A 26,204-nucleotide genomic window follows, 5' to 3' on the forward strand; every position below is an offset into this window, starting at 1 on the left:
ACAAGGGCTTTCTCTAGTTGCAGAGAGCAGGGGCTACTCTCTAGGTGGGGTGCCTGGGCTTCTCACTGTGGTGGTTTCTCTTGTTGCAGAGCACAGGCTCTAGGCACATGGGCTTCAGTAGTTGTGGTGCATGGGCTCAGCTGCTCTGTGGCATGTGGAATCCGCCCAGATCAAGGATCAAACTCACGTCCCCTGTACTGTCAGGTGGACTCTTATGTACTGTACCACCAGGGAAGTCCCTAGAGAGAGGTGTTGAGAGAAGTGTGGAAAGAGAAATCCACCAGAGAGATTAAATTTTCAGTTTTTCCAGAGGTATATTTCTAGATGGAGAGGAGTAAAGAAGGAAGAATAAAAGTGAAGTGGGATAGTAAGAAAGAGACAATGATGCAGGCAGGAGGCCCAGAAAAATCTTCTAATAAACATGGTAAGGCTTCCCAGGTGGCACCAGTAGTAAAGAATCTACCTGTCAATGCAGGAGATGCAAGTAATGAGAGTTTGATCCCTGGGTCAGGAAGATCCCCTGGAGTAGGAAACGGCAACCCACTCACGATTCTTGCCAAAATCCCATGGACAGAGGAGCCTGGTGGACTATAGTCTATGGGGTTGCAAAGAGTTGGACATGACTGGGCACGCATGTGTGTTAAGCACTGTAAAAGCAGGGACTTTGTTTTTACTCACTGTTGTATTCCTATCTCCTGGTGTATATCCCTTGATATGTATTCAATGAATGAGAATGCTAATAAGAATTATTAGTTAGAGGTTCTTACCCTAGACCCAGATAAAGGGTTTTCAAGGGTCTGTTAACTTCCTGAAATTGTATGCATGCACGTGCCCTTTTGAGCACTTTTTTATCAGGGTTCATGGGTTTTAATAGATATTCAGTATATTCAGGTATTTGAGGAGATGAAAAAAAGTCAAGATCCACTGGTTTAAGCAGCTATAATTAAAAATAAAGATTAATTTATATATATAATTAAAAATTTCCTTAAATTCAAGAGGATACAGTCAGGATTCCTACTTGTGTTACTTAGTTTGCCAGAAAACTTACAGGAATGGCTGAACCTATCCAACCATTGCCTTTGATTAAAGTTAGGTAGGTGACTGAAGGGGTCAATCTCATAGACTGTGATATTTTTCCTATGCTTGAATCTAGATTTCTAGATGGACAACTACACAATGGCTTTCATAAATGACTCCTGACTCAAATTGGTGCACTAAGCAGTTGTTGCTCTGGGAAACTCTAGGAGACAAATCTACATGTCTTTTCATTCTCCATTGATTTTCCCACCTGACATGCTGCCGTTAGTTTGGTAAGATTGAGAATTTTCACTGTAGTCTCGAGGCATGAAGCCTATCTTAAACGTCTGGGCTGGTACCAGGCTGTATCTCACTGGGTTCTTCTCCTCTAGTATAATCTGTAACAGCCCCAAAGAGTCCAATCCTTTCTTCTTTTTAAGGGGACAAAATTCCAACAGGTTCTTGTTGATTGCCTTCTTTTCATTTGCTTTCTTGAGAACTTTAAATTCCAAGGGACAGCTTCTGGTTATATCTTCTTATAAAACTTAAGCATTCTTCACATACAAGTTACCAATCTTCCAGTCTCATAAATATGGCTGGTAAGTAACTCCAAAGTTTATTTCTAGGGAGTGGTTCTCCGTATGTCTTGGATGTGCCTGGAGGTGTTGTACTAGAGAATGTTCATTAGGTTGAGGTAATCTTTAGTTTGCTTTGGACAGCAGTTAATAAGCTCAGAATCTTGGGTTACGGTGTTTTTTCTGTCATTCCCACCCCTCTGAAAATTCATATTATTTTAGACAAAGAAGTATTCTACAATCTGACATTTTAGAAGAGGAGGCAAAAGTTTTCTCCCTTTCTGTTCCAATTACACCCTGACTACATTTATTGTTGAAATGTAGAGGAAAGATATGAAAGGGATGGAAAAATAAAGTAAAGATATAAAGGAAATATAAAGAATGGGATATAACCCAGGGATATTTAAATTATTTCAAAATTGGTGATGAGAAGCTAAATTTTCCAAGAGTACATGAGATACCATTCATTACTCCTGAGTATTACCTAGAAGCCCCAGCATGTTTACAGAATTAGCTTGTGTTTCTTCAAAGGCTCTTTAAGAACCAGATTGAAACAGAGATCATCCTTCAAGTTGAAGTTCTAAGGTGGATACAGATCTAAGCTGAGTTTTGGAAATCTTAGATCTGCCAGAGTTTGACATATTGGCTCTTGGGAGATGAGAAAAAACAAGCATAATAAACCTCCCAAAGGGCAGAGGGGTGGGAACTTATATTCATTGAGGATATTTTATGTTCTAGGCACTAGGTTTTATGTTCTATAATTATTATCATGATGCTCTTTTTATAGGAGATAAGAAAAAGTAGCAGAGTGTATGCTGGCTCTTGGGAGAAAATTGGGGACCCACATAAAATGCTCTCTTCATTTGGATGGTGCCATAAAATTTCAATAGATCACTCAAATCATAAAATACTGAAGGCATTCACTTTATCACAAAAAAGCTTTTATAAAGTGCTAATTAAGAGTATACTGAAGAGTAAAAACTCTAAGATAACTTTTTAAATAAATGGCAAAATTGTTGCATCCCTTTTTGTTTGAAAGAAAGTAATGCAAGCAATATACTATTACATTAGTTTGTAAAACACTGAGGGTCTGCAAAACTTGTATCTTTTTGGCTGCCTAGATTAATTAAAAATGACTCCCCCCCTCCTAATTTGGGAAGACAATGCTCCACAGGTATTTGATAGAATATAAAGACACATAAACTCACCTGTTCATGCATTTTAAACTTTTCTTTCATAAGATCAGCATTTCTTTTTAGTTGTTCATTTTCACCTGTGTAAAAGTCAATGAAGAGTATTATAATATATAGAACTTTTCAATTAATATGGGAATATTTTTAACCCATCAAGTTTTCGTTCATGTATGTATTAAACATGTGAATACAAAATCTACTACACATTAGGCTCTGTGAATGACATTGGGAATGCTGAAACAAAAAAATTATCGCTCTTCAAAGAACTTACAGCCTAGTGGTAAGATAGATAGATGTGTAAGCAGTTATGATAATGCTGTGATAACTGTTTGGTAATGGCAGTGTGTCTGAAATATGGTGGGGTGATATGGAAGAAAAGCTTAGGTCAGTTCTAAGTCAGGAAAAGGTTTGTAGAAGAGGGAGCACTTGATCTGAGACTTAAATAGTAAGTTGGAGAGAGATACAGAAAAATATCCAGAAGACTTTGGGCTTGAATCAATATAGCACATTTGGGAAAATTACAATTCAAGTACAGTATTGTTGGAGTGTAAATTTATAAGGAGAATGTGTTAAATAGATTGGGGAAGTAACTTTATAGGAAGTAGACAGATTCTAGATGAAAAACTTTGAATTTTATTTTATAGGTTATAGACTCACCAAAGAATTCTGAACAGTGAAATGAAATTATTAGTTACATGTTCAAAAAGATTATTTGGCAGTGCAGAAGATGAATAGGGAAGGGGTTGAACCCAGAGGATGTCCATACATCAGTAACAGATCAAGTAAGAAATAATGGGAGCCTAAAGTAGGTCACTGGCAGTAAGAGACAATGGAAAATAAAGATAACTATATAGACAATAGAATTATCAGGAAACTTAATGCTGATTGGATAGCAGCGGCAAAAGCAAAAGGGGAACCTTTGCCTTCTAGGTTTCTGATTTGAGTGGATGAAAACTGTTAATCAATTAGGGAAGATTTTAAAGGGGAAGATTTTTAGGATTTAGAATGACGGATCTCTATCTTTATCATGCCAAATTTGAAATGCTTGAGATATCCAGGAGAATATTTCTTGTAGGCTGAGAAACATTTAGAGGTGGCTAAAGGAAAACTATCCTATAAAGGAGACTAAGAAGTGTCCAGAGATGCAGGAGAGGGTGTTACTAAGAGAAGAGAGTTTATGGGGGTTATAATCCATGGCAGTAAATGCAATAAAAAGGTGAAATGAGAGAAATTTGAATCTGAAATCTTTGGGAGATGCCCAATTGTTCTAAGTTGAAGACTAGATGAAAAGTGAAGTGGAAATGAAAGTAGCTCAGTCATGTCTGACTCTTTGCAACCCCATGGACTGTATAGTCCGTGTATGACTAATCCAGCCCAGAATACTGGAGTGGGTAGCCTTTCCCTTCTCCAGGGGATCTTCCCAACCCAGGGATTGAACCCAGGTCTCCCACATTGCAGGTGGACACTTTACCAGCTGAACCACAAGGGAAGCCCAAGCATATTGGAGTGGGTAGCCTATCCCTTCTCCAGTGGATCTTCCAGACCTAGGAATCGAACAGGGGTCTCCTGCATTGCAGGCGGATTCTTTACCAACTGCGCTATCAGGGAAGCCCAAAAACTAGATGAAGCTAAGGAAACAGAGATAGTGAGTGCACACTATTCCCTTGAGATTCCATTGCAAAAGGAAAGAGTGAGAGTAATTGGAGGGAATAAATACAAAATCAAGGACACTTTGTTGTGTTTATTGAAAATATGGGAGAGATCTGAGTTGTTTAAAAGCTGAGAGGAATGACCAATAGAAAGAGGGAAATGAGAAAGGAAGGGACAGTAGAAGATGCAACATCCCAGAAGAGAGAGGTGATGAGAGATGAGAGTTAAGTGGAAAGATAACTTTGGATAGGAAGAAGGATTTTTTTCCTTCAAAGCTAAGGAGGAAGAAGAAAGGATATGTCTGTGTATGAATACACTGGAGGAAGTGCAGTGGGAAGAAGGGATAGTGGGTGACAGGAAATCAGGTAGTTTATGTCTGACAGCTTTTTCTATGAAATAGAAAGTAAAGTAGGTTTAATGAGAAAGAAATATTTAAAGTTGGGGACTTAAAGAATGAAAAATTTAAAAGCCTGGATAAATTAAGGGTATATGTGAAACTGGGACTCAAAATGACTTTGCAATTTATGTTTACCAATAGCCTTCAGTGCCTATGCCTATAGCACTGTGAGTCAAGCAAGTATATGGCTGGATTGGTCTGTATTTGAGGATTAGTATAGTTTGTATTTTAGGATAGGTGAGGGAAACAAAACTACTGTACAAAAAAGATGAGGGGCTTCCCTGGGGGTCCAGTGGCTAAGACTCTGACCTTTCAATGCAGGGAGTCAGAGGTCGATCCCTGGTCAGGGAACTAGATCCCATACACTGCAACTAAGACTTGGTGTGGCCAAATAAATAAATACTTTTAAAAAGAAGATGAGTTGATATAGTAAGCTAAGCTAAACTAGAAGGAAAGGAAGGTTTAATCTTTGAACAATATTATTGAGAACCATAGTTATATAATGCCCTATTAAGGAAAACTTAGGAAAAAATGAATTTAAGTAAAATACAGTTTTGCATCTTCAATTTGCCCTATTATTTCATACCTATCATAATTTTGACATTTTTTTTTAAATCAAAACTCTTCTCTTGACAAGGCATGATGGAGAAGGAGGGTGCTTCACATTTTTCTATATTCACTCTTGTTAACCACTAGGTGTTTTAAGGAAAATCATATACTTAGATCAGGAAAAAGTCAGTCCTGATTTAGTGTGTGGTGAGGGTTTGAAACAGAGCAAGGATCTGTACCTGAGCCAGACATTAAAGGTGCCATTTAAAAATTCTCTTTGTTCCTGCTGATTAATTTGTAGAACTCTTTGTATTGTAGATATAAACTATGTTGGTATTTGAAAACACTTTTATTTCAAATAAATTATTTGCTTTTTGACTTTTGTTTTACACATAACATGTAGGGTTCTTTTTGCATTGTTGTTGTTTGTACTTTGGTTGCATTGTTGTTAAGAAGGTGTGTTGGGTCTTTTTTTCTTTATATAGTAACTGAGGTTCTCAGATTGGTTAAGATGATATCCCTCAGCTCCAGGTTGTATGCTTTTCCTGGATTTTAAGTTTCTATTGTTCTTTTTTGTACTAAAGTGTTTTTTTTTTAATCCATCTGGAATTTATTTTTGATATGGTTGGAAAACTTTCCAGATGGTAAGATAGTTGTGTCAGTACCATACTTTAAAATATCATTCTTTTTCAATAGATTGAAATATTCCTTGCATCAATCATTAAGTTAGCAAATACTGGGGCCTGTCTCTAGAATCTAGATCATTCTTTCCATGGATGTATTTTTCACTTTCTATGCCAATACCATATTGATTTCATTGCAATGGCTTCAGAGCATGCTATTTTCTGGTAGTGGAAGTCCTCCTCCCTTACGTTCTTCTTATTTTTCATACTTTCTGTTTTTGTTTATTTGTTTCTTCTGTCAAATGAACTGTAAGATTAGCTTATGCAATCTTCTCCTTTACCCCTAAATTTAATATTTTAATTTAAACTACATGAAATGTGTATATTAAATTCAGGAAAATGACATTTTAATGATGTTAAGTCTTCCCTCTGCAAGAAATATTGATCAACCCATCTAAATGTTATGTTAGTATCTAGCTTTGGCATATCTATAATTATGCTAAACAGAGGCACATAACTTACCTATGAATTAAAGTCATCTACTGAAGAAACAGCTAACCTCCTTAATATTTTATAGTGCTCCCCAGTTGGCTTTTTGTTGGCTTTCATCTGTAGTATAATCCATGTTATATTATTATTATAATCCATGTTATATTATTATTGTTGGCACAGCTCTTTTTCATCATCTTCCCAGATTTTACATTAGATTTTCAAACACATATCTCTACTTCCTTAAGGTATAAGGCTCTTGCTGCACTGGCTGGAGCAGAGATAAACTCAAATAGCATCTTGATCACTGTAGAGTCCACCTGGTCCTGATATTTGACAAGGAATTGCTGTCTAACCTGAGCTAGATTTTGCTTTAAATCCAGAAAGAAGGAAATGGTCTTCTAAGAAACATGAATGACCAAGCAACTCTATCATATCCTTTCTTACTACTTCTGTTACTTCTCTCTATTAGCCAGACAAAAAATGATGACATGGAACAAAAGGAAAAATAGGGAAATTCATAGTTATTTTTCATTTCAGTCTTTTTTTTATTCATCAGTAAGCAGAAGGTAGAGAGTGTTGGTAGAATGTGCATGTCTCAAGAATTAAAATGAATGAAAAATGGTTGAGGTAGTTTTGTGTAGCATTTTCTCTATTCTGGTAAGAATGAAACAGATATACATGTATAAACTATGAAGTATTAATTGTGTACTTCTGTACTTCCACATATGAGTTGTGTTCTTTGAATTTAAAACTAGTTTGTACAATAGAAAGGTAAATAGTAAAATTCATGCTCATAATTAAAATTAAAAGCATTTTTCATTGAGTGATATTAAACAACAAATAAAATATCCTGACAACTGAGAGATCACAAAAGAAAGGAAGAAGCTTTATATTTCAGAACCTTTAATGTTATTTTTTTCCCTAATTTTTGAACATGGACTCCATGTTTTCACTTTGCACTGTGCCCTGAAAATTATGTTGGTGGCCAAAATTATTTATAGGTTTTGTTCTTTACCTTCCTTTTAATGTTCCTTTAGGAAATCTCTCTTGGAAGGTGGCAATTTTTAAATAATGAAGATTCTACAGTACATATTCATAAGAAGTCATTTCCCCATACTTAAAAGATTTTTATATAAATATGATAGCATTCTTCAAAAGATATACTATAAGCTCTGAAGAATTGATGCTTTTGAACTGTGGTGTTGGAGAAGACTCTTGAGAGTCCCTTGGACTGAAAGGAGATCCAACCAGTCCATTCTGAAGGAGATCAGTCCTGGGATTTCTTTGGAAGGAATGATGCTAAAGCTGAAACTCCAGTAGTTTGGCCACCTCATGCAAAGAGTTGACTCATTGGAAAAGACTCTGATGCTGGGAGGGATTGGGGGCAGGAGGAGAAGGGGACGAGGATGAGATGGCTGGATGGCATCACTGACTCGATGGACGTGAGTCTGGGTGAACTCCGGGATTTGGTGATGGACAGGGAGGCCTGGCGTGCGGCGATTCATGGGGTCCCAAAGAGCTGGACACGACTGAGCGACTGAACTGAACAAGTCTGATTATTTTAAGAAGGTCTTTCTCACAATTACATTGAAAGAAGTATTTCTACATTATTCAAACTAATTTTCATGTAAGCATTATTTTTTTTCTTAAGTAGTAGTTGATCATGGATTAGCTTAGTTTCTCATACAATTCTTTTATAGAATAACACTGAATATATGCTTTTGCTCTTTTCAAAACATTCTGATCAGTGATCAGTTTTGACTACATCATTTTGTTTAGAACAATTTTGTACAGTAAAGCTGCACTGTCCATAACAATGTCTTCCTTAAAATCCACTCTTTTAGAGTATAAGGGCTCAAATAAATTTAAGTTATTCAGGCTCAGTTCAGACAGGAAAAAAGCAATATTAAGTTGTAATAAATTATTTAGAGAAAATTGGCAAATATGTTTGAATTCTACTGATTTTGGAGGTGCTCTGAATATTCGGCTGATTTCACGTCTCTATTTTTTTCTCTTTTCACTGCTCATGTGTTTAAATGCCTGAAATTCAATTGATCTAGGGCTGGTTATATCGCAATAATTCTCCTCTAGTGGAAAAAAGGCTCTGAATCTTGTTTCCTTTGTCTGGGCAGTAATAACCACTGATGATAAGTTAACAGGTATAATGTCACTATCTCTCATATAGTGAATTACTGAGATTCTCCTAAAGTAGAATATAGAATAATACTTTTACAATAATATAAGAAACAATATAAAAATATTCCTATCATTTATGATATATTGGATGAATCATACTCTGTTTTATGTTCATATCCTGAACTCCAAATACATATTATTTCAAAGATAGAATGAATTCATTCTTTGGGGTAATGAAGCAGCAAGAAAACAAAGGCTCATAGTATAAAAGGCTGCCAACACTTTTGCATAATCTACACAATGGGCCCTTGCCTTTCTCCAGCCTGATAGATGTCTCCAGCATAACAGATGTCATTAAATATTGTTTCATGACTTTCCTTCTCTGTGTCAGGTTAGCAGTAATAAATGAAGAGCTTCTTTGGTCCTTGACAATGAGAACATCTCAGAAAATATATTTAACTTAATCATCCAATCACTCATGAGAATGAGAGACTCAAGTTTTCCCTTAAGTTATGAAATTCCAATGCTATTGCCATAAATGGTTTGTTGTTGTTTAGTTGCTAAGTCATGTCCAACTCTTTGCAACCCCATGGACTATAGCCCACCAGGCTCCTCTGTCCATAGGATTCTCTAGGCAAGAATACTGGAGTGGGTTGCGCCATTCTTTCTCCAGGGGATCGTCCTGACCTAGGGATCAAACCCGAGTTTCCTGCATCGGCAGCCAGATTCTTTACCACTGAGCCATCAGGGAATGGTAAGAGGGATCATCCACTGTCTCACATGTAACTGGTAAATATTAGGAGGGAATAGGTGGGCCAACATAAATAACAAAATCACAAAATCTAAAAAGTAGTGACAAACAGATAAAGTGAAGTTCTAAACTAATAGTCTCCAAACTCTCATAATTGTGTGCCCTGTTAATAAAAATAATGAGAATGTACACCCCAATTCTTGTCTATTTATAAATTATATATATATATATCACTTTCTTACTGTATATAATTCTTAAAAAGGATACAAGTAGAAGTTAAGAAGGTGAACTAAAGAGGAAAAAAATGTTAATTTATTCTAATATTATTTAAAGCACTGTTATAAAACTTTTTATTGAATCACTATTATTGTTGATAAATTTTAGTGAGATAATGCCACTGGAAATGCATCAGTAGCTTTTACAATGTTGATTTAACTCTTTGATTATGAAAATTTTTTTAATATTCAGGCTGTCTTGATACTTGGATTTGCGGGTTCAAATGCATTACTGGCTGTACTTACTAAATCACAACACAGTCATCCTTAGGTTTCCATTGGAGATTAGTTCCAGGACTGCTGTGGGTACCAAAATTCATGGATACTCAAGCCCCTTACATAAAATGGTGTAGTATTAGCATATAATTTATGCACATCCTGTATATCTTTTTAATATTTTTTTTAATCTCTAGATTACTTATAACACCTAATACAATGTAAATGCTATGTTAATAGTTATAAATACAATGTAAATAGTTACTTTTGTTGTTGTCCATTCACCAAGTCATGTCCAATTCTTGGCAACCCCATGGACTGCAGCATGACAGGCCTTCCTGTCCTTCACCATCTCGTGGACTTTGCCCAAGTTCCCATCCATTGAATCAGTGATGTCCTCCAATCATCTCATCCTCTGTTGCCCTCTTTTCCTGCCTTCAATCTTTACCAACATCAGGGTCTTTTCCAAAGTGTAAGCTGTTCATATCAGGTGGCCAAATCATTGGAGCTTCAGCATCAATCCTTCCAATGAATATTTAGTCCTGATTTCCTTTAGGATTGACTGGTTTGATCTCTTTGCTGTCCAAGGGACTCTCAAGAGTCGTCTCTAGCACCACAGTTTGAAAGCATCAATTCTTTGGTGCTCTGCCTTCTTTATGGTCCAGCTCTCACATCAGTACATGACTACTGGAAAAACCAAAGCTTTGACTAGATGGACCTTTGTCAGCAAAGTGATGTCTCTGCTTTTTAATACACTTTCTAGGTTGGTCATAGATTTCCTGCCAAGAAGCAGTCGAGGAAATCTGTCACTGCCTCCACGTTTTCCCCTTCTTTTTGCCATGAAGGGATGGAACTGGATGCCATGATCTTAGTTTTTTTAATATTGAGTTTTAAGTCAGCTTTTTAACTGTCTTCTTTCACCTTCATCAAGAGGCTCTTTATTCCTCTTTGCTTTCTGCCATTAATAGTTACTGCTGCTGCTAAGTCGCTTCAGTCGTGTCCAACTCTGTGCAACCCCATAGACAGCAGCCTACCAGGCTCCTCCATCCTTGGGATTCTCCAGGCAAGAACGCTGGAGTGGGTTGCCATTTCCTTCTCCAATGCGTGAAAGTGGAAAGTGAAAGTGAAGTCTCTCAGTCATGTCTGACTCTTCGCGACCCCATGGACTGCAGCCTACCAGGCTCCTCCGTCCATGGGAGTTTCCAGGCAAAAGTACTGGAGTGGGGTGCCATTACTAGCCCTTAGCAAATTCAAGTTTTGCTTTTTTGAAACTTTCTGAAATTTTTTTCAAGTATTTTCAGTCTGGGTTGGTTGAATCCATGGATGCAGGACCTGCAGATATGAAGGGCCTACTGTACTCATTTTTCAGTCCCAAACACTGATTAGGCAAAAGTGATTTGTTTTTGAAATTCTGTCAAATCCATCTTCCTTGATGTTGTTATAAGCCTCTCAAAAGATTTTTGAAAACAAACATTTAACAAAGGGTTGAGAATCATTGTTAGATCATTGTTTGAAGAATTTTTAATTGAATTTAGCTTTCTATGCCAAGTTTAATACGCATGTAAGAATGTTTAAAGTTGACACATTTTTGGCCCCCAATCACTTAATGATGGAACCATTTCTAAATATTCATTTGTAAACAGTCCTGCTATAGATTAATTTTTTCAAAGGCAGTGACACTTGGCCACCATTGGCTGACATTTCATCAGTTATGATAGTTTTTCATTAAACTTTTTAATGTTTCTGAACTTGTACAAGGGTAGAAGTGACAGCTCTGCTACTTTTTTGCTACTTTTTTATTGCTGATTTGTGCTTGCATTATTAGTATTATTGTCAAACATATTTTATTTCTTAAAGCTACTGTCCAGTTTGAAAGGATTATTTTGATTGTAAGTAGCTGCTGCTGCTGCTGTTAAGTTGCTTCAGTCGTGTCCGACTCTGTGCGACCCCATAGACGGCAGCCCACCAGGCTCCCCCGTCCCTGGGATTCTCCAGGCAAGAACACTGGAGTGGGTTGCCATTTCCTTCTCTAATGCATAAAAGTGAAAAGTGAAAGTGAAGTGGCTCAGTCGTGTCTGACTCTTCACGATCCCATGACTGTAGCCTACCAGGCTCCTCCGCCCATGGGATTTTCCAGGCAAGAGTACTGGAGTGGGTTGCCATTTCCTTCTCCAGTACATGACTGACTACTTTTAATAAAAAATAAGCATTAATAGGAATTGTGTTGTTTTCTTTCTGCATCTCAATGGATCATCTTTTACACAGCCCATAAGCACCTACTGAAAAGACTGATGGATGAGAGTAAAGGGAGGTTATCATTTCTCTCATAGTGGCTGAAGAAACTCTTCAGCTTAGAGGGCAACTGATTCAGTAACTCAATAATGCAGTCAAGACACCATATCCTTCTAGTCTTTTCTTGCTGCTCTCCTCAATGCTGTCATCACTTTCAGGTTGAAAGCAAACAGTCTGCAACAATTTCAGGCATTATATGCAGACTTAACAACAACCAGAATAACAGTTTTTTGGGAGAGAGGAAAATATTTCAGAAGCCCTCCCTTGGAATTGGGGTGTAACTAGCTTCTCCCGAGGCATATGATCACGTGGATTAAGAATGAATCTTAGAAAAAAAGTCAGGTTTATATTAAGAAAAGGAAATAGTTTCTGGGGAGGCAGACATTTACAACCACTGTAACCTTGATAAGCAAATTATCCATACAATCTTGAGAATCAAACAGATCAAAGAGAAGAAAGATAGGTAGTTCACATCTATCATGTTGGGCAAAACCTGTAGGAGCACTGGACAAATGAAATCAGTGAATCACTATTTCTTCCTGAGAGGCAGCATAGGATATCCATTTTTCAGAAATGGATTATTAAAAGATCTGTACTACCATATCTGTGAAAATATAATATTCTTGACTATGGTAGATATTTGATAACCTCTTATAAAGCAATATGTTTAACATGTTTATAATTATAATCAACTTTCTGGAACTTCAAAGTATTTAATGTTAATCTCTGGTAGATGTTTTATTTGAACAAAATCCTAGAAAGGGTTAAACTCCTGGAAAAAGTTGAATCCTGTAAAGGATTATGAACAGATACATTAAAAAAAATGCAGCTAGGTGTCATATTTAGTCAGAGAAAGGAAAGGTTTTTCTGAGCCCTTGGCACTGAGATGGAAAAATGAAAGCCCAAACCAGGTGTGGGATAGGGATCAAATACTGGGAAAAAATGAGCAGGATGCTAGAACTAAGCCAAGCAAAAACCTATGGGACATACCGTGATCAGACATCTGCAGGAAAAAATTTAAAAAAAGATATTGGAGATGATATGGCTCCCTATCTACTACCCTTCTTGATCTCCAGAACAGCTCTTAGTGGTGTATCAACATGGAAATGAATCCTTTATGTACTGCAGAAGCTGTTCGGCAGTTTAAGTGTGAAGTCTTCTGATCCAATTCCTATATTTGTTTCATTAACACTTGAGGAAATATTTTAAGGTAAACCAATGGGGGAAAAGTAAAAACTAATAGTAGTTCTTAAAAGACTATAAGGAATAACACATCAAATAAATACCATAAAAGGTCAGTATTGTATCTCCCCTATATATGTAAAGTAGTTTCATTATGAGAAAAGCAGAGGACTAAGATAAAAAATTCTTATTGTTTGGTGTCAGTTTTATGAGATCTTGGAGGCAATTTAGTTTAAACTCTAATATAGTGGAGGAAGACCCTAGGAGAAGGGATAAGCTACCCACTCCAGTATTCTTGGGCTTCCCTTGTGGCTCAGCTGGTAAAGAATCTACCTGCAATGCGGCAGACCTGGGTTCAATCCCTGGGTTGGGAAGATCCCCTGGAGAAGGGAAAGGCTACCCACTCCAGTATTTTGGCCTGGAGAATTCCATGGACTGTATGGTGATGGGGTCGCAAAGAGTGGGACATGACTGAGTGACTTTTATTAATTAATTAATTATAGTAGAGGAAAATGCCACTAACATTGCACTGTAGCTAAATTAAAGCAAGACAAAACACTTGGTTGCCTTGTTTTCTCAATGGTGGCTGAAGATGTTGGCTTAATTTACACAAATAAAAACCTTACTCAATGACAGAAATTAAATAGTAAACTAAACTATCTCTGAGGTTTGAACAGAATACTCATGAAGTAATTACTCATAATACCCATCCTTTAAAACTGAACACAAGGTTATTAAAGACCAAGAATACTACTGGGAATAAATATACTTCTAACCTTTCTAAAGTAATAAAGAGAATTATTATAATCAACTATAAAACCCTGATGTTTTTGTCAGAATATGACTGAATTGTTCTATTCAGCATGACATTTCTTATTTTACAATAATTTAGGAAGATATTATTGAGTAGTAAGGAATCCTGCTCTTAGCTGATAAATTTAACAAGATCAGATTAAGAGAAGATTACTGTCAGCAATGTAAAAACTTTCTATTCTTAAAGATGCTTAAATACAACCTTTTTTTTTAGATTTTACTTTTTTTCTAACTTACCCTTCAAATTATGTTGATATTCAATGGTATGCTGTAGCCCTTTTATCATATCATGAAGAGTAGCACATTCTAAAACATAAAAGACAAATCTATTTGAATATTTACTTTCTTTTTGGAATTATTATCTCAAAGTTAAAAAATACTTAAAATAATATTTAATTGACAATTATGAGACTTAATAAAGCAACCAGGTATCTCAAAATAAGTTATATAATACACTTTTTTTTTTACATTGAAGGGTAATTGCTTTATAGAATTTTGTGGTTTTCTGTCATACATCAATAAGGACCAGCCATTGGTACACACATCCCCTCCCTCCCAAGCCTCCCTCCCATCTCCCTCCCCTTACCACCCTTCAGCCTGTCACAGAGCCCTTGTTTGAGTTCCCCGAGTCAGACAGCAAATTCCCATTGGCTATCTATTTTACATATGGTATTGTAAATTTCCATTTTATCCTCTCCACACACCTCCCCTTCTCAATCCTCCCCTCCTCTATGTCCGTAGGTTTGTTCTCTATCTCTGTTTCTCCATTGCTGCCCTAAAAATAAATTCATCAAAGCCATCTTTTTAGATTCCATATATATATGTGTCAATATACAATATTTCTCTTTTCTCTTTCTGACTTACTTTGTATGATAGGCACTAGGTTCGTCCACCTCATTAGAACTGACTCAAATGCGTTCCTTTTTATGACTGAGTAGTATTCCACTGTATACATGTACCACAGCTTCTTTATCCTTTCATCTGTAGACGAACATCTAGGTTGCTTCCATGTTCTAGCTATTGTAAATAGTGCTGCAATGAACATTGGGGTACATGTGTCTTTTTCAATTTTTTTTTCCTTAGGGTGTATGCCTAGGAGTGGGATTGCTGGATCATACGGTGGTTTTATTCCTAGCTCTTTAAGGAATCTCCATACCATCTTCCATAGTGGTTGTATCAGTTTATATTCCCACCAGCAATGCAAGAGTGTTCCCTCTTCTCCACACCCTCTCCAGCATTTATTGGTAGATTTTTTTATGATGGCCATTCTGACTGGTGTGAGGTGGTATCTCATTGTAGTTTTGATTTGTATTTCTCTTAATAATGAGTGATGTTAAATATCTTTTCATGTGCTTGTTAGCCATCTGTAATAAACACTTTTTAAATCAGTCTTTAAGTCAAATGCACTCCATGATTTAGTTATGAGTTTTCTAAGGCATGAAAAACCCAGTAAAGTAGGGATTCCCTCTATGTGCCTTTAGCAACAGCTACCCTAGAAATAAGGCACATTTGGATATGTCTGGAGAACTGTGAGGCACGTACCCAAGTGGCTTTTCCATAAAAACATTCCAAGGAAAGAGAGTCAGAACATTCCAAGGAAAGAGAGTCAAGGAAAATGAAGTTTTATTCAAAGATAGAGAGTCAGAGCTGGTGAACAAGTGTCATTTGGGAGAAGATAAGGCTTTTCTTCCTCATTGTCCTCTAACCTGTCCTCTTGCCTGAGTCCTAGGACAAGGGAGTAGCGACAAAGAGTAAAAACTCAATGTGTTGGGTTACAAGGCATCAGCAACTTTGGTGCCAATGTCTTCTTGAATAATGGGAGAATTCTGTGCAATCAAGCCTGAAATGTGCAAATAAGCTTTCAGTATGTATATTCTTGGTATCACCGGCAACAGCTAAACATTTGAAGCAGGGCAACAGTGGTGGAGACTTCTGTAACTTTAAGCAGCCCTTGGCTGTAAGCTTCAGGATAGCAGGGGCTATCTTCTGTCTTGTTTAACATTTCTCCCTAGTACTTAGAAGAGTTGTGGTCCATAATAGTCATTTCCTAAATATTTTTTAAGTGATTTGATTGACAGGCATTATAACGGTAAGGAGTAAATGGAGAAACAGTGGTATGAGAATAATAACACACTGCTATTTTAAATGCTTTGCAACTATTCATTTAACCCTTTTAACTCTATGACATTGATTCTAGTATTTGCCTCATTTTTACATATCAGGAAATTGACACATAGAAGTTTAGCAAATTGTCCAAACTCACACTTAAAAGTAGTAGATGGTAGAGCTACAACATGATCTCAAGCAGTCCAGCACTAACGCCAATGATTCTAACTACTTTAATATACCAAGAAGATCGGCGTAGGATCACTTCTTCAGACTAATCTGAATAGGTGAGAGGCCCTGGAAAGAGGGCAGGAATAGAGCCAGAGAAAGACTTAGTGATAGTTATTGCTATCACATTTTTACTATAAGTTTGAGAAACCCAGGTTGCACCAGTTTAAGTTTACAATTATAGTAGCTAAATATATAATGATGAAAACTTCACAAAGAGTAACAGTATTTTTAAAAAGAAAGATTAGGCAATTTTGTTCTTATGTGCTTGGCTTAATGGTTATTAAACATTGAACCTTATTCTCTTTCTTTCAGTTTTAGAGACCTACAGTGGATATTCAGCCACTGTGCATTAGTGTGACATACTTTTATCTAACAGTAAAAAGTTGTCTAGGTACATTAAAGTACATTATTGAATATTTACCCTGTCAGGCATTACATTAAGTACATTATAAACATTATAATCAGTATTCAAACTGATGCTGAGAAATTGGCATCATTATCTGGATCTCACAAAAGGAGGAAGTCACCCATAGATATCTGGTAACTTAACAAAGATTCCACAGTACATGGTAGGTCTAGGTTTGAACACAGGTTTTTCACATTTTAAATCCTGTGCTCTTAATTCAAGACTTCCTCAGGAATTGTATAACATGCTGATGAAACCATGAAATTTGGAATCAAAAGAACTGGATTAGAGTTTTTTTCTTCTTTACTTTGTAACTATGACGCTCTGGGTAATGTACTTTTCTCCTATATTAGGTTGTTCTGACAACCAAATGAAAAAATATACTTTCTAAGTTCATTCACAGATATTTAACATTGTTACTGTTTCTCTCCTCTGTGTCCCACAATTTGTATATATTACTTTTATCCATTGTTCACATTACATTTTAGTTAGATGGTTTCTCCCACTAGACAGTGAACTCTTTCAGGTAAAGATATTTATTTTGATAATCCTTACTTCTAATGTTGCCAGGAGCCCGAGAGACATTCCACTCATGACAAAGGTCATGAGGAAGGAGGCTCGGCATACACAAAGGTGGGATCGAGCCTCAGGAGTCCCCGCGGATATTCTCGAGCATCTACCCCCCAAAAAACCAGAGTCTGCCTACTTTATTGCTTTGTGCTCTCACCTCTGACTTTACTGGGGGCTGTCCCCCACCACCATCTCGCTCTCTCTGTCAAAGAGTTAACTTACAGCTCCAATTAATAAAGTTCCTGGGCAACTAGGAGTGTTTAAATCCAAACCCCTCAGATAGCTCTCTAACTCGCCTGACAAGTTTACCCGGACTCCTACAGCTATGCATACGATTGTTTACAGTCTTCCAGCCTCGAGAGGCACGGGAAGCTTAAGATATTCAAACAGTTTAGAGCCTCTCAGAGAGTTAGAAACTGTCAGAATAAAACTAGTAAAAGATTTCATTGATGAGCCAATGCTTGTTGCCAAGTTTCCACATCCCCTGTATTGTATCCTTGAATGTGTATTAATTAATATAGTTTGTATGTAGAAAAAATAAGTAGTGGCCTTGGTGTTAGTAACTTTAGACCCTTAAGGTAATAAATTCTTTCCTTTGTTGTAAACCCATTACACATCCGCCCTATAGGAATGCAATTTTATCTTCGGAAGATGGCGCCAAACCTTAAAATAATTACTCTTAGAGAAAATAAGTCTTTGTTGATAAGTCCTTGTCAAGAGTCATAAAATGTTAATAAGCCTTCTGGCCAGAAGATGATGTAAATCACCTAAACCATTTGTATACGATAAATTTGCAGGAAAGAAACCCTGGTTTTTGATAAGGATCAAAAACTGCTGACTTTGCATCCCCTATTATCCTCTACGTGTAACTTAGGGTATATAAGCCCCTGTTAAAAATACAGCTACGGGCCTTGCTCACCAACGCTTGGTCTCCCCATGTCATTCTTCCCCTTAACTTCCAGCTGAGTCTCCATCTGGAGCATGGATATCCTCTGCGACCATTTATTTGCCTGGGCTTCTAAGACCCACTTGAGAAGGTGTCTAAGGTGGGGCACCTTCCGCTATTCGAGAGGGCGCCTGCGGCCTCCGTGGTCAGAGCTAACCTGGTGTCACGGGTTATATTGATTTTCCGCGTAAACCAAGCTACTCAGCTTCTTTTCTCCACTGAATTTTCCTACGGAGCTATCCTCATTCTATTACTCTTTATATCTTTGATAAATAAATAAATAAATAAATAGGTCACCTAAGCCGTCTCTCCTTCGAATACCCTGGATCAGCCGGGGCTGGACCTCGGCATAATGTGATGACTATTTCATAAGTTTTCAATAGTTTTTGTATTTATTAACTAAATGAGAGAACCAATGCTGTGAGGGGAGAGTTCAAAACTTCCCATTTTCAGTTAGAGGTCCTATAACTCAGTCTCCATGTACTTCAACTACATTAATAGAAATGAAAGTATTCGGTAGAAGTTAAAAGCTTTATGCAAGTACAAGGTTCTACTCCTCCTTTTTCCCACTCTACCTCCCCTATCGCCAACTCAAAGTTCCCACCATCCTTCATTTTGTTCTGTTGCTGAGTCCTAGTAACAGAATGATGGTTAAATGACAACTGACATTACCTACTTCATGTATATTACTGTATTAGCTGCTGCAATTAAAAATGGAGGCACAGATCCTGCCATCACTTGTCCTTGCACCTTTAGAAGCACGAATCCAGCATGCATGCTATGCTATGCTATGCTAAGTCACTTCAGTCATGTCCGACTCTTTACGACCCCATGGACTGCAGCCCACCAGGCTCCTCCGTCCATGGGATTTTCCAGGCAAGAGTACTGGAGTGGGGTGCCATTGCCTTTAAAGTATGTTATCTCAGTAATTAGCAAATTGAAAACAGAACCCTGAAACTGAAAGTATACCGAATGTTTCCAAACTGTGTATTTTTAAATTTAGAACACAAGGTGGCTCTCTAAACACATTTTTTAAAACAGAAACTGGCTCAGTAAGGAATTTTACCTGGGTCTCTTGCATTGCATGCGGATTCTTTACTAAATGTGAGCCACCACGGAAGCCCCATAAAATAGAAGATCATTCATTATTTTAGAATAATAGCTTTTAATTCTCTTTGCAAAACTTCTCCTACGCATCATTTCTGTTGGACTTTACAGTACAATTTGAAGAACTATCCTATCCAATTCTTAAAAACTAGAGCTCAGAACATTAAGCTATCACTTATATTGTATAATTTAGTAAATCAGTGATTGTTTTAAGGTCAAATTTAGGCTCTACCATTATAAGCAATTTAGGTATTAATATCTATATCATAAATCAGTTGGAAATATTAAATAAAATGTGCATGAAAAGGCTTTTTTTTATAGTACTTGATCTTCAATATCAATATTGTTACCATCTTGAGCTGGCAAAGGCATTGTTTATCTGATATCAAGAGAAGAAAATATAAAGATATCACGATTTACTTTTGAACAAGTCCAGTCACATACATGGTTTGCCCTTCCTAAGTGAATTAGTACGCACTTTGCTTTCTAAGAGATCATTCTCACTTGTTCTTTCACTTCTATTGTGTATTATTCAGAAAAAGGTCATTAGATTTAGAATAAGTATAACTAATTTTTAAGGAAGTATTTGATTATGTTTTTCAAATAATATACACACATGAGACACAAGTTTAGTGATAAGTGAATATCTTGACAATCTCTGCCCCAAAACTAACCAGTTTCCCTCCCCTCAAAGCAAACACTGTTACTAGGGCACTGTTTATCTTTCCAGGGATCTACAAATATACAGGGGGGAGGGTGTTTGTGCGTTAAAATATATTTTTTAAAAATGATAATACTCTGCTGTGTACATTATTATTTTCATTTACTATACGTGGGAGATTGAAAGTTATGACCAACCTAGATAGCATATTCAAAAGCAGAGATATTACTTTGCCAAGAAAGGTCCATCTAGACAAGGCTATGGTTTTCCAGTGGTCATGTATGGATGTGAGAGTTGGACTGTGAAGAAAGCTGAGCACCGAAGAATTGATGCTTTTGAACTGTGGTGTTGGAGAAGACTCTTGAGAGTCCCTTGGACTGCAAGGAGATCCAACCAGTCCATTCTGAAGGAGATCAGTCCTGGGTGTTCTTTGGAAGGAATGATGCTAAAGCTGAAGCTCCAGTACTTTGGCCACCTCATGCGACGAGTTGACTCATTGGAAAAGACTGATGCTGGGAGGGATTGGGGTCAAGAGGAGAAGGGGACGACAGAGGATGAGATGGCTGGATGGCATCACTGACTCGATGCACGTGAGTTTGAGTGAACTCCGGGAGTTGTTGATGGACAGGGAGGACTGGCATGCTGCAGTTCATGGGATCGCAAGGAGTCGGACATGACTGAGCGACTGAACTGAACTGATGCTATATCATATAAAGATACTTCATTCTTTTTGTCAGTTATATAGTAGTTCATTACAAAATATACCGTAATTTATTTAACCAGATATCCACTGATAGGTGTCACACTTGGAAAAGCTTTCTTCAGTCTTAAAAACATAAAAACAAAACTCCCTATATTCTCTTCTATTGTGGCTTCACTTTCTGACCTTTAATTAACTTTATTATTCAGAAAAGTTTTAGATGTATAGATGGGCTTCCCAGGTGGTGCTAATCTGCCTGCCAATGCAGGAGTCATAAGAGATGCTGGTTTGATCCCTGGGTTGGGAAGATCCTTTGGAGTATGAAACGGCAATCTGCTCCAGTATTCTTGCCTGGAAAATCCCATGGACAGAGTAGCTTAGCGGGCTACAGCCCATAGGGTTGCAAAGAGTCGGGCACGACTGAGCACAGATGTACAGAAAACTTGGGAAGATGCTACAGAGAGTTGTGAAATATCCTAAGCTAAGTTTCCCCTATTATTAATATCTTACTTTAGTACAGTATGTTTGTTACAATTAATGAACCAATGTTGATACATTATTATTAACTAAAATCTATATTTTACTTGGGCTTCCCAGATGGTACAGGTGGTAAAGAAACTGCCTGCCAATGGTCAGGAAGATCCCCTGGAGAAGGAAATGGTAACCTACTCCAGCATTCTTGCCTGGAGACTCTTTATGACAGAGGAGCCTGGTGGGCTGCAGTCTATAGGGTTGCACAGAGTCAGACACGACTGAAGCGACTTAGCACGCATGCATACTTTACTCTGATTTTCTTAATTTTTACCTAATATCCTTTCTCTATTCTCTGATTCCATCCACAATACCACATTACATTTAGTTGTCGTGTCTTCTTCAGGTCCCCTTTGCTGTGACAGTTTCTCAGAGCTTTCTTGTTTTTGATGCACTTAAGTTTTTCAAACTACTGGCCAGGTCTTTTGTAGATATCCCTCTATGTGAATATGATGCTTATCTCATGATGAGATGAGGTTAGAGGGAGAAAAAACATAGAAGTAAAGTGCCATTTTCATCACATCATAGCACAGGTACCTACTATCAACATGACATCAAGCTGACCTTGATTTCGTGCCTTAAGTTGTGTACGTCAGATTTCCCCACTATATAATTACTCTTTATCAACCCCTTTTCCATTCAGTATATGTTTCACTATAGGACTGGAAAAGGTCAGTTTTCATTCCAATCCCAAAGAAAGGCAATGCCAAAGAATGCTCCAACTACCACACAATCGCACTCATCTCACACGCTAGTAAAGTAATGCTCAAAATTCTCCAAGCCAGGCTTCAGCAATATATGAACTGTGAACTTCCTGATGTTCAAGCTGGTTTTAGAAAAGGCAGAGGAACCAGAGATCAAATTGCCAACATCCGCTGGATCATGGAAAAAGCAAGACAGTTCCAGAAAAACATCTATTTCTGCTTTATTGACTATGCCAAAGCCTTTGACTGTGTGGATCACAATAAACTGTGGGAAATTCTGAAAGAGATGGGAATACCAGACCACCTGATCTGTCTCTTGAGAAATTTGTATGCAGGTCAGGAAGCAACAGTTAGAACTGGACATGGAACAACAGACTGGTTCCAAATAGGAAAAGGAGTTTGTCAAGGCTGTATATTGTCACCGTTTATTTAACTTATATGCAGAGTACATTATGAGAAACGCTGGACTGGAAGAAACACAAGCTGGACTCAAGATTGCTGGGAGAAATATCAATAACCTCAGATATGCAGATGACACCACCCTTATCGCAGAAAGTGAAGAGGAACTCAAAAGCCTCTTGATGAAAGTGAAAGTGGAGAGTGAAAAAGTTGGCTTAAAGTTCAACGTTCAAAAAACGAAGATCATGGCATCCGGTCCCACCACTTCATGGGAAATAGATGGGGAAACAGTGAAACAGTGTCAGACTTTATTTTTCTGGGCTCCAAAATCACTACAGATGGTGACTGCAGCCATGAAATTAAAAGACGCTTACTCCTTGGAAGGAAGGTTATGACCAACCTAGATAGCATATTGAAAAGCAGAGACATTACTTTGCCAACAAAGGTTTGTCTAGTCAAGGCTATGGTTTTTCCTGTGGTCATGTATGGATGTGAGAGTTGGACTGTGAAGAAGGCTGGGCACCGAAGAATTGATGCTTTTGAACTGTGGTGTTGGAGAAGACTCTTGAGAGTCCCTTGGACTGCAAGGAGATCCAACCAGTCCATTCTAAAGGAGATCAGCCCTGGGATTTCTTTGGAAAGAATGATGCTAAAGCTGAAACTCCAATACTTTGGCCACCTCACGCAGAGAGTTGACTCATTGGAAAAGACTCTGATGCTGGGAGGGATTGGGGTCAGGAGGAGAAGGGGACGACAGAGGATGAGATGGCTGGATGGCGTCACTGACTCGATGGACGTGAGTCTGAGTGAACTCCGGGAGTTGGTGATGGACAGGGAGGCCTGGCGTGCTGCGATTCATGGGGTCACAAAGAATTGGACATGACTGAGCGACTTATCTGATCTGATCTGATAGTGAAAAAAATCATTGTACACAGCCCACACCTGATGAGTGCCGTGTTATATTTCCTTGAGGCCAAGTCATTTACATACGCTATTTGGAATTCTGCAGAGATTTATCTCTTCACCCCATATATTTATTTATTCATTTATTTTTATGAATATGTACTCATGGATATACCTGGGGTTTTAATCTAATACTATTTTATTTTGTTGCTCAAATTGTTTCAGCTTTGGTCATTGAGTACTTTTTCACTTGAGTCCTGTATCTTTGACATACCCCATTATTATGCAGTTTTTTCCTTTTTGAGTACTTTATTTCCTGGTACTACAAGATGCTTTCGACTTATATATTTCTTGCCCCAGTCTTAGAACCAGCCATTTCTTCAAGAAGTCCTGGTTCCTTTTGTAATAAGATAGTATTAGAAACTTGGTGCTAGTTTTGCTTGTTGCTATGGATTATGTACCCTCTCAGTTGACATAACAAGGAAGTGTATGTATATGGCTTCTTTTTTTCTTTTCCTGATGCCCAGCACTTTATTAGTAAGGAGGCTTGGTCCACGAAAGGGGAGGCTGGGATGGACAGGACTAACATTCATCTAGGGGGATTTTCCTGGTCATCAGGTGGTTTCTCCATGCAGGTTTAGAGGAAATATGGATGAAACCCACACAGAGTGTATCACTGTGATTGGCAAACAGCAGAAGTAGGAGGGGAGCCCTAGGCATAGCTGGGTTCGTAGGACAGCAGTGTTTCCATGTTGGGCACAGATGCACCTTCCGGGAACTTCTCCAAGTTCCAGGCAACATGGCTGCAGCACACAGAGATCAACTGATGAGCTTGGAATCTGTTGAAAACAGTGGTTGTCAGGGGGCCAGGGCAAGGCCTTCCACAGGAAGGTGCAGAGCAGATGCATCTGCGTGCCACTCACCATACACTTCTGGAAAAGTCTCTGAACTTGAGGGAACTCAGGCTCTCTTTGTACCTAGCGTTCTCCTGATGCCAGGAATGAGTTGCATGGGAAGACCAGCACTACCAGGCCTGGGGAGAAGTTGTCAGGTAGCTTGTTCAACTGAGTGTAGTCCCAGACCTTTGTGCTGCAGAGCAATGCCACTTTCTCAACGAGTAGCACCATGCCAGGCTGGGTGCCCAGGCTCCCACGCTCCCTGAGGGCTAACGGGTGCACAGAGAAGGGGCAGAGTAGACACAAGAAGGGATGGTGGCAGCTGGGAGCTGAGCAGAGCACGTGGCATGGATGTCTGAGAAGCGAGTGGGACTAGGACAGCATCTTTCTAACACTAAAATTTTTGACCCATCTGAAGTTTCTTCTGGTGTAACTGTGAGGCAGGAATTCAACTGTACTTCTTCCATGTGTTTGAAGGCCTGGACTGAGCCTTGGATTTGTCATTTCTTAGCTGACTGGATGCAGATAGATCACCCTCCTTTGTTTATGTTTCTTCATTATCAAAGTGGAATAATAACATCAGTCCTATCTATATAGTCTTTCAGGGCTATATTAAGGACAAAATGAAATGATAATCTGAAAAGTTCTATGTGAATTAAAAATATTTTACAAATGTAAAATTACTGTTATAGCAAAAAGCACACTCATTAGAATGATTGTTTCTACAGGTAGCAAAGAACTAACCTTGTTTCATTGCGACCTCTTTTGTTTGCATTACTCTTAATAAACAGTTAGCTTTTTCCAACTGCATATCCAGGATATTGTTCTTCCCACTGGATTCTATCATTTTCTACAGAAGAAACAGAATACATTTTATTACCAAATCAATGCCGCTATTTTGATTTTTTTTTAACCTAAGAATATGAAAGTATAAACCATTTAATACCTGAAAGTCTAATAATTAAGTTTGGCACACATTTTTAAATAAGTCAATTTCCTAATTTATCTTTAAAGAGTAACATAATAAAAAGTTAGAATAGGTGAATAGTTATAAAAAGTTATAAAAAGTAAAAATATGACCTAATTTGAACTCCCTTCTTTCCAACTATTCAACCTCCACTCCTAAAACTAACCATTCCTTATAAATATTTCCAAAATATTTTATGACTAAACAACTATAGGAAAGGGTCACATTATACTCTGTTCTGCACCTTGGATTTTCCACTTAGTACTGCTTTCTCAGAGATGATGGCATATAAGCATGTAAAAGTCTTACCTCATTCTTTTTAACAGCTGCATTGAGTTTCATTCATGAATTTAATTTATTTAAATAGTTCCCTATTGAGGAAAATTTGTGCTGTTCCCATTTTTTGCTATTACAGTCAATGAATAAATATTCTCAAACATATATCTTTCTGAATAATGTAATAACTGCCATGTACCCTTCAAACACCTTCAAAAATCATCAACTCATAACCTATCCTGTATAATCTGTACTTCTACCCATTCTCTATTCTCATTGCTTCTGAATTTATCTCAAAGCAACTCCTTGACACTATATTATTTCATTGATAAATATTATCATTTACATGCTTCTCTAAGAGATGACTCAAAAGTACAATCACAATACCATTATGACATTAAAAAAGAACAATATTTCTAATTTAAAATATCTAAGAATATGAGAGATAATCCCAAGTTAAGCTCCAAATGCTTTGTACCAGTTCTTCTCCCACCAAAGTGTTATTTCTTTCTCTCTCCTCTCTTACTTTGGTCAGAATCACTTGGTTAAAAAAACACAAGTCCATTGTTGGAAAAAAGCTCATTATATGAAAATACCCATCATCATGAAAAGTTTTTTAAGAGGGCAATACTACATTGTA

The 26,204-nt window shown here is 37.6% G+C and overlaps 1 protein-coding gene across 1 annotated transcript in view; it reads right to left on the reverse strand.

Moving 5' to 3' along the window:
* Window positions 1-25,168, reverse strand: part of CCDC152 (coiled-coil domain containing 152) — a 34,188-nt gene extending 9,020 nt beyond the window's left edge. The window contains exons 1-3 of the mRNA XM_027519973.1: window positions 25,066-25,168; window positions 14,399-14,467; window positions 2,801-2,865 (exon numbers count right to left, since the gene is read on the reverse strand). Coding sequence (XP_027375774.1) covers window positions 2,801-2,865; window positions 14,399-14,467; window positions 25,066-25,168 — 237 coding nt within the window. The remainder of the gene's footprint in view (window positions 1-2,800; window positions 2,866-14,398; window positions 14,468-25,065) is intronic.
* Between the last annotated feature and the right edge of the window lie 1,036 nt (window positions 25,169-26,204).

This window comes from Bos indicus x Bos taurus, chromosome 20 (genome assembly GCF_003369695.1).
Source record: "Bos indicus x Bos taurus breed Angus x Brahman F1 hybrid chromosome 20, Bos_hybrid_MaternalHap_v2.0, whole genome shotgun sequence".
Classification (NCBI taxonomy): domain Eukaryota; kingdom Metazoa; phylum Chordata; class Mammalia; order Artiodactyla; family Bovidae; genus Bos; species Bos indicus x Bos taurus.